The sequence below is a fragment of the Silurus aristotelis genome (genome assembly GCF_946808225.1).
Source record: "Silurus aristotelis genome assembly, chromosome: 4".
Classification (NCBI taxonomy): domain Eukaryota; kingdom Metazoa; phylum Chordata; class Actinopteri; order Siluriformes; family Siluridae; genus Silurus; species Silurus aristotelis.
In genome coordinates, this window is record NC_139577.1 from 22,409,432 (window position 1) to 22,425,222 (window position 15,791).

The 15,791-nt window shown below is 34.6% G+C and overlaps 1 protein-coding gene and 1 long non-coding RNA gene across 5 annotated transcripts; both read right to left on the reverse strand.

Moving 5' to 3' along the window:
* Positions 1–982: 982 nt before the first annotated feature.
* On the reverse strand, positions 983–12,373 carry LOC310725426 (ladderlectin-like). Of its 4 annotated transcripts, XM_083540362.1 has the most exons (9): positions 12,192–12,373; positions 12,054–12,098; positions 5,093–5,158; positions 4,945–4,986; positions 4,729–4,820; positions 4,426–4,551; positions 4,125–4,224; positions 3,270–3,906; positions 983–1,428 (listed from the first exon to the last, which is right to left on the reverse strand). In XM_083540362.1, exons 1-8 carry the CDS (start codon positions 12,250–12,252, stop codon positions 3,836–3,838), a joined length of 603 nt encoding a protein of 200 aa, XP_083396488.1. In that variant the 5' UTR covers positions 12,253–12,373; the 3' UTR covers positions 983–1,428; positions 3,270–3,835. The 4 variants fall into 4 exon arrangements, with proteins under 4 accessions (XP_083396488.1, XP_083396489.1, XP_083396490.1 ...); XM_083540363.1 differs by lacking the exons at positions 983–1,428; positions 5,093–5,158; positions 12,054–12,098; positions 12,192–12,373 and adding exons at positions 5,351–5,395; positions 5,488–5,574; positions 5,773–6,558 and having other exon boundaries at positions 3,597–4,224; XM_083540365.1 differs by lacking the exons at positions 983–1,428; positions 3,270–3,906; positions 4,125–4,224; ... (2 more) ...; positions 4,945–4,986; positions 5,093–5,158 and adding exons at positions 10,573–10,746; positions 10,846–10,945; positions 11,098–11,223; positions 11,349–11,440; positions 11,577–11,618 and having other exon boundaries at positions 12,192–12,371.
* LOC310725436 lies at positions 8,355–8,733 on the reverse strand. Its single transcript, XR_014533360.1, has 2 exons — positions 8,628–8,733; positions 8,355–8,543 (listed from the first exon to the last, which is right to left on the reverse strand). It is a non-coding gene; the product is annotated as an uncharacterized lncRNA (long non-coding RNA).
* Positions 12,374–15,791: the final 3,418 nt, after the last annotated feature.

Consider the following 15,791-nt stretch of genomic DNA (forward strand, 5'->3'; position numbering starts at 1 on the left):
AAACTACAGTAAAATATTAAATAAATCAGTTGAGAAAATCAGACCAAAAATAAATAAATCTATAAATACTGTAAGCCAAGACAATTCAGTCACAAAAAAAAGAAAGAAAGAAAGTTAAAAATATGCACAATTGGTACAAATGTCTTTCCACCATTGTGTAGAAATCCACCCTGATCTCACGCAGACCTGTTCAATTACTTCTGATCTCTAACATGGGAGAACGATGTCTAAAATTGATCTCATTTCCACAGGATCCCACATATATGTACAGTAAGTAAAATGGTAGTGTTAATGGTATAGATAAGCAGAGGATAAAATCAGCAATTTTCACAGCATGAAGCAACACTGAGGCAGTTGCAGGTCATAAGAAATGTGCCTATGTATAATAATTAGTCGACTGGTAGTTAAAAGAGGAATTTTGGCTTGAAATAAATACATTTTAGTGTTTGTGTCATCTAGTGGAAGAAAAGCTTTAAAACAAATGGAGCCAAATTTACAATTAGACACAGACAGCAATCACCACCAAAAGCATAAAATTTATGATTAAAAATGTTTATTCTTTTTCTCCATTAAAAAAGAACTAATTGGGTTTGTCAGAGCCATAGCCTAAATACACTAGCCATAGCCTAAATACTCGAGAACTTAAATGAAAATTTCCACCTGTCATGAAATAAATAAAAACAAAAATATAACATAAATCTGGAGACTAAGATGTCCATTGTAAAACAATGATGGTCATTCAGGTGTGGTTGATTTATGAAACATAATTTTCTATTTTCAAGCAATTCTGATTCTGCACTTTATTTATTAGTTTATTTGTTTTTTCCTTCATTCAATTGAGTGTATGCAGAAGATTCAATAGTCATATTTTAGAAAGCAGTCAGCACTACCATCATGAATTAAGTTATGTGTTTTGTGAGCGTTCATTTTCATTCACAAACATACTAACATTCAAGCTGGTCAAGTATAGCAAATATCAGTTGGTGGTTATGTTTACCACGAGAACAGGGGTCACCAACATGGTGCCCACGGGCACCAGTTCGCTCGCAAAGACCACGAGTTGCCCGCGGGCCTTTTCTAAAAATAACTCACCATAGCGCCACTTACCAGTGAGATGCATCTAATTTTTTTGTTGCTATTCTTTTTTAAATCACACTTGCATTGGTGTGAATTTGAAAATAACAATATTTAAAAAAAAACTTTAAAAAATGTTTCATATTAGATAAGAGCTAGCTGGTCTCCAAGTTTATTTTTGTATGTTTCGTAATTGATAATCTGTACAAACATGATGCAACGCATTTATTTGCATGATTTGTTAGAAATTGTTAGTGACTAGTGAAAACGTAAAATTAATTATTTGAGAATGTAAATACTTGCAGAGAGTTATAGAAATAAAGTTTTGCATATTGATATTTATCTTTTTCCTACCTTAAATCTTCTTCTCTTCTTCTTCTTCTTCTTCTTTCGGGTGCTCCCATTAGGGGTCGCCACAGCGGATCATCCATCTCCATACCACCCTGTCCTCTACATCTGCCTCTTTCACACCAACTACCTGCATGTCTTCCCTCACCACATCCATGAACCTCCTCCTTGGCCTTCCTCTTTTCCTCCCACCTGGTGGCTCCATCTTCAGCATTTTTCTACCAGTATAATTCATGTCCCTTCTCTGCACATGTCCAAACCATCTCAATCTTGCCTCCCTCACCTTGTCACCAAAACATCCTACATGTGCTGTCCCTCTAATAAACTCATTTCTAATCTTGTCCATCATCGTCACTCCCAACGAAAACCTTAACATCTTCAGCTCTGCTACCTCCAGCTCCACCTCCTGTCTTTTACTCAATGCCACTGTCTCTAATCCATACAACATCACAGGTCTCACCACAGTCCTATAAACTTTCCCTTTCATTCTTGCAGATACCCTACTATCACAAATCACTCCTGTCACTCTTCTCCACCCACTCCACCCTGCCTGCACTCTTTTCTTTACTTCTCTAACACACTCTCCATTACTTTGCACTGTTGACCCCCAGGTACCTGAACTCCTCCACCTTCTCCACCTCTTCTCCCTGCAACCGCATCACTCCACTGCCCTCCTTCTCATTCACACACATGTACTCTGTCTTACTCCTACTGACTTTCATTCCCCTTCTCTCAAGCGCATATCTCCACCTCTCCAGGCTCTTCTCAACCTGCTCTCTACTCTCACCACAAATCACAATATCGTCTGCAAACATCATAGTCCAGGGAGACTCCTGTCTGACCTCGTCTGTCAACCTGTCCATCACCACTGCAAACAGGAAAGGGCTCAGGGCCGATCCTTGATGCAGTCCAACCTTCACACTGAACCAGTCTGTCGTACCTACTGCACACTTCACTGCCGTCACACTGTCCTCATACATGTCCTGCACCACCCTCACATACTTCTCTGACACACCTGACTTCCTCATACAATACCACAACTCCTCGCTCGGCACCCTGTCGTACGCTTTCTCTTAATCCACAAATACACAATGCAGCTCCTTCTGTCCTTCTCTATACTTCTCCATCAACATCCTCAAAGCAAATAAGGCATCTGTGGTGCTCTTCCACGGCATGAAACCATACTGTTGCTCACAGATGGTCACCTCTTCTTTCAGCCTGGCTTCCACTACTCTTTCCCATAACTTCATGGTGTGACTGATCAACTTAATTCCCCTGTAGTTACTGCAGGTCTGCACATCTCCCTTATGCTTAAAGATCGGTACCAGCACACTCCTTCTCCATTCCTCAGGCATCCTCTCCCCTTCCAGAATCCTGTTAAACAATCTGGTTAAAAACTCCACTGCCATCTCTCCTAAACATCTCCACGCTTCTACCGGTATGTCATCTGGTCCAACCGACTTTCCATTCTTCATCCTCTTAATCGCTGCTCTCACTTCCTCCTTACTAATCCTATCTACATCCTGCTTCACCAACTCCACATCCTCCAACCTTCTCTCTCTCTGATTTTCCTCATTCATCAGCTGCTCAAAAAACTCCCTCATCTTCTCAACACACTCTCCTCATTAGTCAACACATTTCCCTCTCCATCCTTTATTGCTCTAACTTGCAGTACATCCTTCCCAGCTCGGTCCCTCTGCCTGGCCAATCGGTATAAATCCTTTTCTCCTTCCTTAGTGTCCAACCTCTTATACAGCTCCTCATATGCCTTTTCCTTGGCTTTCGCCACATCCCTTTTTACCTGCTGCCGCATCTCCTTGTACTCCTGCCTACTTTTCTCATCCTACCTTAAATCATTGTTGATAATCGTTGTGAGAAATTATTAACATGATCAGTGTCTTCACATAGATGAATATCATTAATTATTAATAATAACATATAATTAGAGGTAAATTGAGCTAATTTGTTATTTCAGAAGAGTGCATCAAACTGGTAGCCCTTCACATTTATCAGTACCCAAGAAGCAGCTTTCAGTTTCAAAAAGTTTGGTGACCCGTGGTCTAGAATGTGACTCAAATTGAAATGATTTTGAACTAATATATCACTTGTTTTTGATTTATTGCCTGGTTAATCAATATTCAATAGCCACATTTCCAGCTGTGCCTATTTACATCCTATGAGCTTTAAATGAACTGTTTGTAAATTCAGGTTAAAAATTATTCCACTTTGGAAATACAAGGATCATTAACAGTATTCGTAAAAAAAAGATGAGCATTTAAATAACACAACCATTTGTTTGTTTGTTACTTTTTTATTTATATCAACAGTGTTTATTACTCAAGTGTTCTGAAAACAGACAATTTATTTTTCCATATCAGCTTCAAAATTATGAAAAATTATTCAGCCATGTCCTTTAACATTTATTTAGGTCAATACAACAGATGTAAGGGTATCGACTTCCACAGACAGTATTGGACCAGCCAACTGAAACAAAGGAGAAAATAAAACAGTTAGAAAAAAACGTTTGATTTGCAAGAACTAGACAATATATCTGAATCAAACATATGAGTATAAGAAATCAAATCAGACTAAGTTCAATATGTCACATACACATACATACAGAGTATGACGTGCAGTGAAATGCTTTGTATGACATTTAAGCATAAAAAAGGATAAAGCATATATGTGAAAGAAAACATTACCATTACTGTTCATGAGAGCACATTGGTAGCTGCCCACACTGCTCAGTGAGTACCAGTTACTGTAGTAGAAGCGAGCTGTGTCAACCCACAGCCATGTTCCCTGTAAAATACACAACCACATGCCTTACTAATGACCATTTCTATCAGTAACACAGGAACATAACTGGCTTTACATTTTATTAATATATTGTTTTAATTTATATATTTTTCTTTAAGGATCATCAGACAGATTCAGATGTGTACACTTTGTAGTTAATTTCAAATGACATTCAGAGTCTACTGTAATATATTATTAAGTTACCTGGAAGTTGTAAGCACCAATCCAAGCCTGTGACAGACCAGCCATATCAAGCAAACTCTGCAGGAATTTATGATCCCCAAGACTTTGTACAGATGCCAGTCTTGCCTGTTCAGCTGCACACTGTCCCTACAGACATAATTAGCCCAAGATATGATTAGAGATTGTCATAAGAAAACAGTTCATTATTAATTTTTACTTTAACTTTCTTAACAATCATAGTTTTTTTCTTTGCTTAGCATCCAGTGCATCTTGAAACAGGATTCTTTCTTCTGCCATCTTTTGTCTTAAGATTTTGATATTTACCTCAGCACTGATCCAGGACAGACTTGATCTCATGACTCGAAAGCAGCGTGATCCATATTTGACCCATCCATGTGGACAGATGCCTGATTTAACTGTGAAAATAATGCACATCTCTGTTCTATGCTTACTCCATTTATGTTCATTTCTATTGTTTTTTTCAGAATTTATTGTAAAAATCTTTTACATTTATCAGATATTGATGTATAATAAAATTACCTTCAGCAGTATTGACTTTGGGAGCTTCCTCTTTATCCTCAACTGAAATCACAAGTGATAATGTATTACTTAATATTATTTATTGACACCCAACATCAATATAAGTACAGACAAAAAAAAAAAAAAAAAAGGATCCCATTATACTGACCTTCATTAATCAACTCATCAACCGCCAATTCAGTAGTTTTTCCTGAGGAATTTTCCAAATTAAAAACTACGACAGCCAAAAATAAATTGTATTCTTCAGTGCATTAGCATGAGATGAATCTATTGTGCAACATCAACAACATACTACCACTACTCCTACTACTAATAATAATAAAAAAAATAATAATAAATAGACAAATATGTAAGAATGCTTTACAGAGTTTCTTAAAATTTCAGACCACTGCTGGTGGTCACTAACCTTGAAGTACCTGTTCCTCCTCAGGTCCAGTCCCAATTGCTGCAGCTTCAGAAACAATGTGAAAAATTACAAACATTACACAAGTCACAATGATTCATAAAATCCTCACACTGCATTTAGTATTTCTTGCTGCTTACCTGTAACAGTCCTCAGTGTAAAGGTAGCACACAGCAGCCCACACACAATCCAAACCTTCATGATGATGAGGATGATCACTGCAGCTACTTTTAAAAGAAAAATAAATATAATGCTTTAAAATTTGAATGAAATCAAGCAATTTCAGTTCCATCTTATTATTCTCTGTCTCTCCTTATGATCTTAGTATTCTCAGTTTAAATAAAACCTTCATTGTTTATTGTTTAACATTTCCAATGAAGCTTAAGCTAGTATGAAAATGCATTTCAGTGTTAACAAGAAAGTACCGATTCTTATGTTTCAGGTTGTATCTGTCTAGCAGAAATTGAGAGCAGTCTGTTGAATGAAGTTCCCAGGGTGCTATATATACCAGTCCATTCCAATAATTGTGTCTAATACACAAGGAAATGTCTGTCACTGTAAAACATGGTCATGCAACTTGTTTATGGTTTACAGTAATCTCAGTGATAAATCCATATCTTACATCACTGCTTCTGTTCAAAAGTGTGAATGAAAGATAGTAAGTGAAAAAGATAATAAGATAGTGATTGAGTTTCTATGTTGAACTCTGGACACCAGGATTAAAGTAAGCTACCAATTACACAATCTAAATTATACGATTTGGTTTATGCTATTGATGTGCTGTAACACTTACCTGTAATGGAAGAGATTTTAATTGTAAATCAAATACTGAAAGTTGTGAAACCTTTACATAACAATAAAGAGATGTGTGATATAGCTGTGTGATATTGTCATTAATTAGCTTCACTTAATCATTATGGTCCCAGTACAAGTTCTGTTATTTGTACATCGCAAAACATCCAGTACATCAACAGACCAATGCTTTTTCCAAATAAACTAATATTTATAATTAAAATTTCTCCCATTTCTGGTAAGTGTTACAGGACATCAATAGCATAAAATAATTCTTATCATTTAGATTGTGTAATTAGTAGCTTACTTTAATCCTGGTGTCCAGAGTTCAGCATAGAAACTCGATCACTATTACTATTTTTTATTCACACTTTTGAACAGAAGCAGTGATGTAAGATGTGGATTTATCACTGAGATTTCTGTAAACCATAAACAAATTGCAAGAACATGTTTTAGAGTTACTGACATTTCCTTGTGTATTATACACAATTGATTAAATGGACTGGAATATATCGTATAAATTTAAATACTAATACTTTCAACACTAATGTTATTGACTCTTGTATTTCCGCAGTGGAATCATTTTTAGTCTAAATCTACAGACATTTCACTTGATGCACTTAGGATGGAAATAGGCACAGCTGAAAATTAACCTATAATTAGAAACTGTTAGAAATGTAACACAGCTGATATGTTACTAAAACAGGTTATTGAATATTGATTAACCAGGAAATACATAAAAAAACAATTGACATATTAGCTCAAAATCATATCAATTTGTGTCACCTTCTAGACACAAACACCACCTGATAACTGTCACTACTGGCCCAGCTGGAGATTTAGTTCCTTTGTGAATAAACTGCAATGCTCACAGAATACATGTAGTCATTCATGAATGTTTTTAATGCAGACTGTGTACTTCACTAATGGCAAATTAACAAAACTACATTAGCATAAATTCTGGATGTAGACTGTGCATTAAAGAAATACAATAATACAAGACTGCACACAAACCACCATAAGCCTCCATAACAGATTGGGCATTGCTTCTACAAGTGAGAAGAACTGTACTAAAGGACTGATTAATATTTTTTTCCAAAAGATATCACTTTTATTGTGGTGTTGATGGTAGCGCTGGTTGCTGTCTAACACGTGAATATTGAATTTTCCGAAAGTAGAACAAAGAACTTTAGAATTGTTTTAATTTCATCTATTAAGTTTCAAAATCACCACCACCTCTATGACAATGTTTTCAATGAACATCTTAGTCTCCAGATTTAGTTTATAGATTTATTTTTATTTCATTCACGACAGATGTAATTTTTTATTTTAATTCTGTAAAAAAGAAACAAAAGCATACAAATATAGTTGTATTACTATTTCCTTGTATTAATCTCACATCAACTAAGTTTAAATCTAAGTTTAAGCTGTTTGTATGCAACAGCTATGTATTTGATATGTTTTAAAGTGTTTTGTCCGCTAGATGACGCTATAACTAAATTTTTATTGATTTCAACCCAAAATTCCCATTTCAACCACTAAAATTTCTTATCATTTTTTTATTTTTATTTTTAATTTTTTATACAAACGCTGTTGTGACACTGTTGTAATTTTAGTTCATTAAATAAGCAGTAAATTAAAAGATTAGGAATATTTTCTTGTTAAACCACAGCTCATTCATTTATATCTAACATTTGGTACACAAGTGAGCAAATGTTACTTCTTATTCTCCCAACAGAAAAACTAAATAAAACCTCATAACTTCATGGTGTGGCTGAACAACTTTATTCCCCTGTAGTTACTGCAGGTCTGCACATCTCCCTTATTCTTAAAAATCGTTACCAGCTCATTCCTTCATTCCTCAGGCATCTTCTCACCTTTCAGAATCTTGTTAAACAATTTTGTTAAAAATCCAGTCATCTCTGGTAAACATCTTCACGCTTCTACTGGTATGTCATCTGGTCCAACCGACTTTGCACTCTTCATCCTCTTAATAGCTGCTCTCACTTCCTCCTTACTAATCCTATCCACTTCCTGCTTCGCCATCTCCAAATCATCCATCCTTCTCTCTCTTATTTTCTTCATTCATCAGCATAAAATACTCCCTTCACCCTCTCAACACATCCTCCTCACTCATCAACACACTTCCATCTGCATCCTTTATTGCTCTAACTTGCAGCAAATCCATCCCAGCTCATTTTTATTAACACAACCATTTGTTTGTTAAAGTTTTTTATTGATATCAACAGTTTTTATTAGTCAAGTGTTCTGAAAACAGATTTATTTTGGCATATCAGCTTCAAAATTATAGACAGTTATTCATCTATGTCCTTGAAACATGTATTTAGCTCAATAGAACAGATGTAAGGGTATCCACATTCACAGATAGTATTGGACCAGCCAACTGAAACGAAACGATTCGCGAAAACTAGACTATCTGTAGTATATCTGAATAAAACATATGAGTATATGTGAAAGAAAACATTACCATTACTGTTCATGAGAGCACATGGGTAGCTGCCCACATTGCTCAGTGAGTTCCAGTTACTGTAGTAGAAGCGAGCTGTGTCAACCCACAGCCATGTTCCCTGTAAAATACACAACCACATGCCTTACTAATGACTATATCTATCAGTAACACAGGAACATACATTTATTGTAAAAACCTTTTAAATTGATCAGCCCCTTTAACTGACTTGTATAATAAAATTACCTTCAGCAGTATTGACTTTGGGAGCTTATTCTTTATCATCAACTGAAATCACAAGTGATAACGTATTACTTAATATTGTTTATTGACTCCCACATCATTATAAGTACAGACAAAAAACAACAACAGTATACAAATATGCTGACGATTCATTCATCAACTCCTGAACAGCCAATTCAGTAGTTTCCCCTGAGAAATTTTCCAAATTACCAGCAAACCAAAGCTAAAAATGATTATATTTTATAATATTTTTAAAACAAATTATTTTATTCTTCACTGAATTAGCATGGAATTAATCTATCTTGGCAAATATTTTAACAACAATAATAATAATAATAAGCCAAGTATGTAAGAATGCATTAGAGAGTTTCTTTAAATCTAAGACTACTGACTGCTGGTGGTTACTAACCGTGAAGTACCTGTTCCTCCTCAGGTCCACTCTCAAAAGCCATATCTAAACATGATCCAGAAGCGCAGGCGTTTTCTCTGGGCCAAGGCTCATTTACTGTGGCAAAGTGGAAAACTGTTCTGTGGTCAGACGAATCAAAGTTTGAAGGACGCCATGTCATCCGTACTAAAGAGGATAAGGACAACCCAAGTTGTTATTATTGCTCAGTTCAGAAGCCTGCATCTCTGATGGTATGTGGTTGCATGAGTGCGTGTGGCATGGGCAGCTTACACATCTGGAAAGGCACCATTAATGCTGAAAGGTATATCCAAGTTCTAGAACAACATATGCTCCTATTCAGACGTCGTCTCTTTTAGGAAAGACCTTGTATTTTCCAACAGGACAAGGCCAGACCACATACTGCATCAATTACAACATCATGGCTGTGTAGAAGAAGGATCCGGGTACTGAAATGGCCAACCTGCAGTCCAGATCTTTCACCCATAGAAAATCGGTTAGAAAATCCAAAATTCTTGGTGGTGATTGCTGTTTGTATGTAGCAGTTATGTATTTGATATCCTTTTTAACAGGTTTTGTCCACTAGAAGACGCTACAACCATATTTTATTGATTTGAACCCAAAATTCCCATTTCAACCACTAAAATATCATCGCTTTTTTTTTTTTTTTTTTTTTTTACAAACAATGTTGACACTTTGTTTTAATTTTAGTTCATTAATTAAGCAGTAAATTAGAGGATTAAGAATATTTTTTGTAAACCACAGCTCATTCATTTATATCTAACATTTGTCTGCAAGTGAGCAAATGTTACTTCTTTTTCTCTCAATAAAATTTTTTTTTTTAACTCAACTTCATGGTGTGGCTAAACAACTTTATTCCCCTGTAGTTACTGCAGGTCTGCACATCTCCCTTATTCTTAAAAATCGGTACCAGCACATAACTTCATTCCTCAGGCATTCTCTCACCATTTAGAATCTTGTTAAACAATTTTGTTAAAACTCCAGTCATCTCTGGTAAACATCTTCACGCTTCTACTAGTATGTCATGTGGGCCAACCCACTTTGCACTCTTCATCCTCTTAATAGCTGCTCTCACTTCCTCCTTACTAATCCTATCCACTTCCTGCTTCGCCATCTCCAAATCATCCATCCTTCTCTCTTTTTTTTTCTTCATTCATCAGCATTAAATACTCCCTTCACCCTCTTAACACATCCTCCTCACTCATCCACACACTTCCATCTGCATCCTTTATTGCTCTAACTTGCAGCAAATCCATACCAGCTCATTTTTATTAACACAACCATTTGTTTGTTTGTAAAAAATTTTATTGATATCAAGTGTTTATTAGTCAAGTGTTCCGAAAACGGATTTATTTTGCCATATCAGCTTTAAAATTATAGACAGTTATTCATCTGTCCTTTAACATGTATTTAGCTCAATAGAACAGAAGTAAGGGTATCCACGTTCACAGATAGTATTGGACCAGCCAACTGAAACAAATGAGAAAATAAAAAATTTACATTTCATTTGCGAGAATTAGACAGTATATCTGAATCAAACATATGAGTATATGTGAAAGAAAGCATTACCATTACTGTTCATGAGAGCACATTGGTAGCTGCCCACACTGCTCAGTGAGTACCAGTTACTGTAGTAGAAGCGAGCTGTGTCAACCCACAGCCATGTTCCCTATAAAATACACAACCACATACCTTACTAATGACTATATCTATCAGTAACACAGGAACAAAACTGGCTTTACATTTTATTCATATATTATTTGTATTTATTTTTGTATAATTTATATATATTTTATATTTTAATTTTAATTTGGAATTAACCTGGAAGTTGTAAGCACCAATCCAAGCCTGTGACAGACCAGCCATATCAAGCAAACTCTGCAGGAATTTATGATCCCCAAGACTTTGTACAGATGCCAGTCTTGCCTGTTCAGCTGCACACTGTCCCTACAGACATAATTATCCCAAGATATGATTAGAGATTGTCATAAGAAAACAGTTTCTTAACTTTTTTAACTATGTTTTTTCTTTCTTTATTCTGCTGTCTTTTGCCTTAAAATTTTGATATTTACCTCAGCACCGATCCAGGACAGACTTGATCTCATGAGTCGAAAGCAGCGTGATCCATGTTTAACCCATCCATGTGGACAGATGCCTGATTTAACTGTAAAAATAATGCACATCTCTGTTCTATGCTTACTCCATTTATGTTCATTTCTGTGTTATTAGAATTATTAGAATTTATTGTAAAAACTTTTTAAATTGATCAGTCCCTTTATTGTCTTGTATAATAAAATTACCTTCAGCAGTATTGACTTTGGGAGCTTCCTCTTTATCCTCAACTGAAATCACAAGTGATAATGTATTACTTAATATTGTTTATTGACACCCAACATCAATATAAGTACAGACAAAAAACAACAACAGTATACAAATATGCTGACAAATTATTAGTCAACTCAACAGCCAATTCAGTTGTTTCTACGGAGGAGTTATCCAAATTACCAGCAAACTACAGCCAAAAATGATTATATTTCATTTGATATATATATATATATATATATATATATATATATATATATATATATATATATATATATATATATTCTTCACTGAATTAGCATGGAATGTATCTATTTTGGCAATATTTTTAACAACAACAACAACAACAACAATAATAATAATAATAATAATAATAATAATAATAATAAGCCAAGTATGTAAGAATGCATTAGAGAGTTTCTTTAAATTCCAGACTACTGCTGGTGGTCACTAACCTTGAACTACCTCTTCCTCCTCAGGTCCAGTCTCAATTGCTGCAGCTTCAGAAACATGAAAATCACATTACAAACATTTCACAAGTCACAATGATTCATAAAATTATTACACTGCTTGTTGTATTTCTTGCTGCTTACCTGTAACAGTCCTCAGTGTAAAGGTAGCACACAGCAGCACACACACAATCCAAACCTTCATGATGACCAGGATGATCACTGCAGCTACTTTTAAAAGAAAAATAAATAGAATGATTTTAAATTCTATAGCAATTTCAGTTCAACCTTACTACTCTGTCTCTCCTTGTGATTTTAGTATTTTCAGTCTAAATAAAATCAATATTTAATGTTTAACATTTCCAACGAGGCTTAAGCTAGGATAAAAATGTATTTCAGTGTAAACAAGAAAGTGAAGAAGTACCGATTCTTTGTTTCAGGTTGTATCTGTCTAGCAGAAATTGAGAGCAGTCTGTTGAATGAAGTTCCCAGGGTGCTATATATATATATATATATATCAGTCCATTCCATTTATTGTGTCTAATACACAAGGAAATGTCTGTCACTGTAAAACATTGAGATTTCTGTAAACCATAAACAAGTTGCATGACAGTGATAAATCCACATCTTACATCACTGCTTCTGTTCAAAAGTGTAAATGAAATATAGTGATAGTGATCGAGTTTCTATGTTGAACTCTGGACACCAGGATCAAAGTAAGCTACCAATTACACAATCAAAATGATAAGAATTATGCTATAACACTTACCAGAAATGGGAGAGATTTTAATTGTATATCACCTACTGGAAGCTGTGAAACTTTTACATATCAATAAAGAGATTCCCTTTAAGCTGTGTGATCCTGTCATCTTCATGCTTCAATACCTCAAATGCTAATGTTAACACAGCATGAAGCAACACTGATATATTTCACATAAAAAATGTTTTAATGTAGAATTGTTAATTTATAATCAGCACTATAGACACTGCATTTAATATCCTGTAACTGATGGTGCCATTAAACAACCTAATGCTATATTCATGGTTCCAGCAGAAAATCAAAGTACAAAACTGTACTACTTTGTAAAACCATGCACAATGCTTTCTTCAAACATATGTGCGTTTTTACAATGTGCATTAAATAATGCATCCATTTAATCAAATGTTTAATTCATTTATATCCAATGGAAATTTCCAACATTTAATATTTAAACTCTAAAGGATGATGTCATTAATGTTATGCTTTAATTAATAAAATGTTTTTTTGTAATTCTTTAGTAGGCATGAATTTATTAATTTTATTATTATTATTATTTAATATAAAAAACAAATGTTTTATTGCTTAAAAAACAGCAGGGTCCATCCTGTGTTATTAAGATATTTAAGCAATATTAAACAAGCAAGACTACTGTTGTAGGGAATATCGGGTGGCAGTTGTAGCCTTGCTGATATTCACCACAACAGCCAAAATGCCTGTGATATTGCTGTCAAACAAAAGTGCTCCTAACAAGCATTTAATAATTAGTACTGACATTTCAAAGACAACATGATGAAAATTTGGCTCGGTGAAAAGTTTTCTAAAAAAACAGGTGGAACTTTAATGTAGGAAACAGTGTCTTAGAGTAAATATCAGCACTCTTGCAAAACTAGCTCCTAGATTACATTATCTATATATTTATATTCACTATTAAATATTATTTCACCCTTTATGATTGTTATGCCAGAGGTCACAATGGATAAATCAATAAGCAGATTGATCTATGATGTCATATAGCAATTTTATGTATCTAATCTTTCTCAGAACAGAGTTGGCAATAGTGAATGTAATTTATTGAACTTTTTTCATGATTATTATAAGAAGGAACAAGGATATTTGACAAGGAATCTGCATTTTTTTAAACCAACCATCAATAACCATTTGGAGTGATTATAAATTATTTCAAGATCAAATAGTTTCTGTAAAAAGACATATGAGGTCAGGGGGAAAATTATTCATCACTCATTCATCGACAAACATGCCAAAAAAAAGTCCCACAACATAAAAAGAACACCGATATTCCTGCAAAGGTACCTTTTATTGCATACATTAGAGGACATCAGTACCTGCAAGACACGCACCACACTTCATTATGGGGAAAAAAAAACAGTTAACAATGTTTACAAAATGAAAAATAATATTTTTAGGGCATTTCCTTTCATAGAAAGGACTTTAATAACTGCAGACTGACAAATTAAAAAAAGGTTTAGAATAAAGGACATTATTGGTAGGCCTGTTTCAGTCCATTGATGTTTGCTTGTAAATCACTACTGAGTTTGAGATGTTGTGTTTCATCTCATTTATATGCCATTAACTTGTAAACTGCAGTTTTAATTACTAAATAATGACAATATATATTATCAAAACATTTACAATATTGATTGCGGTGTTAACAACTGTTAGTTGTCAGAAATACAAAGAGGGAGACATGAGAGGGAGACATGTATAATTACTTTTTAGTAATGTGAAGTATTACTGTGATTGCAAATATGAGGGAAATCACCATGTTTCAATATAATGCAAAAAGCTGCACATGGACCCGAATAGCTACCCATATGCATGAGAGAGTTTAAAAGTGCTGCCTACAACCCCAAAACAGAAAAACTCTGAAAGAACACAAAAGGGAAGCACAATGCAGCTTTAACATCATCATTTCATATCTCACAGGTTCATTTGAATTATATAAAAATCTTCATTAGTTATTGATTTGTTATTGATTATAGATTACTGAGATCATACTGAGAATAAACAAACACACAAGCACAATGTTTAAAGTGGGAGAACAGGGATTTCTAATACTGACCTCCATTCAAGAGTAATACTGATGATGTGGCAAACAAAAAAACGTAACAAAAAGACATGGCTCCCACTTTAATGACAACAACAGTTTAACAAAATACGTATAAAATAAAGTTCCAGTTAATAAAAAAAATAATTAAAGAAACATCACCAACACTTAGCAAAAAAAGACAAACATAAAGCGTATGAGACTTTATGGTAAATACAGATTAGCAGGAAAGATCTCATTGGTGGGTTTCTACATGGGTAGCAATGGCTTGGAAAACCCCAATTTGGCTTTTTTTTAATGATCCTTCCCACTATAACACCTGTGGCTAAAACTCCAGCTTTAGCCATTTTCCCTTTTTTTTTTTTTTTTTTTTTTTTTTTTTACTTTGTCTGACAGCTGGTCAAGTGTAAACACCAAACTATGTTTATTGCAAAAACAACCTTTGTGCTCCATGTTTGTATTTGGAGGACTTCATTTGGAGGTCCAGTATTCTACATATATATGACATCATTATACTGTCCTCCCTGGCTTAAAACACAAGAACCCTGTGATTTGATTATTCTGCAGAGGGATAAAGACAAATTATGATTGCATTTGTGCAACTCACCATAACTTGGTTTGGTTGGATATAAGAAACTGCTCAAGCTTTGTGACCAACCAGACAGTAACCATCTCTGCTTGTTTAATTGGCATAGATGGTAAAAATGTACTTGGTGCACAGATGAGAGACTTTGGAGAATCCCAGTGACAGGGTCTCATATTTGCATAGTGTAACAAAGGCACAGGCGGTTCAATTAGAGCAGCCCGGCACCACAAAGCACAGATTACACACAAGTGCACACAATACCAGTCAAAAGTTTGGACACACCTAACAGAAGGGTTATCATCATATGTTTCTTTGTACAATAGAAAGTCATTA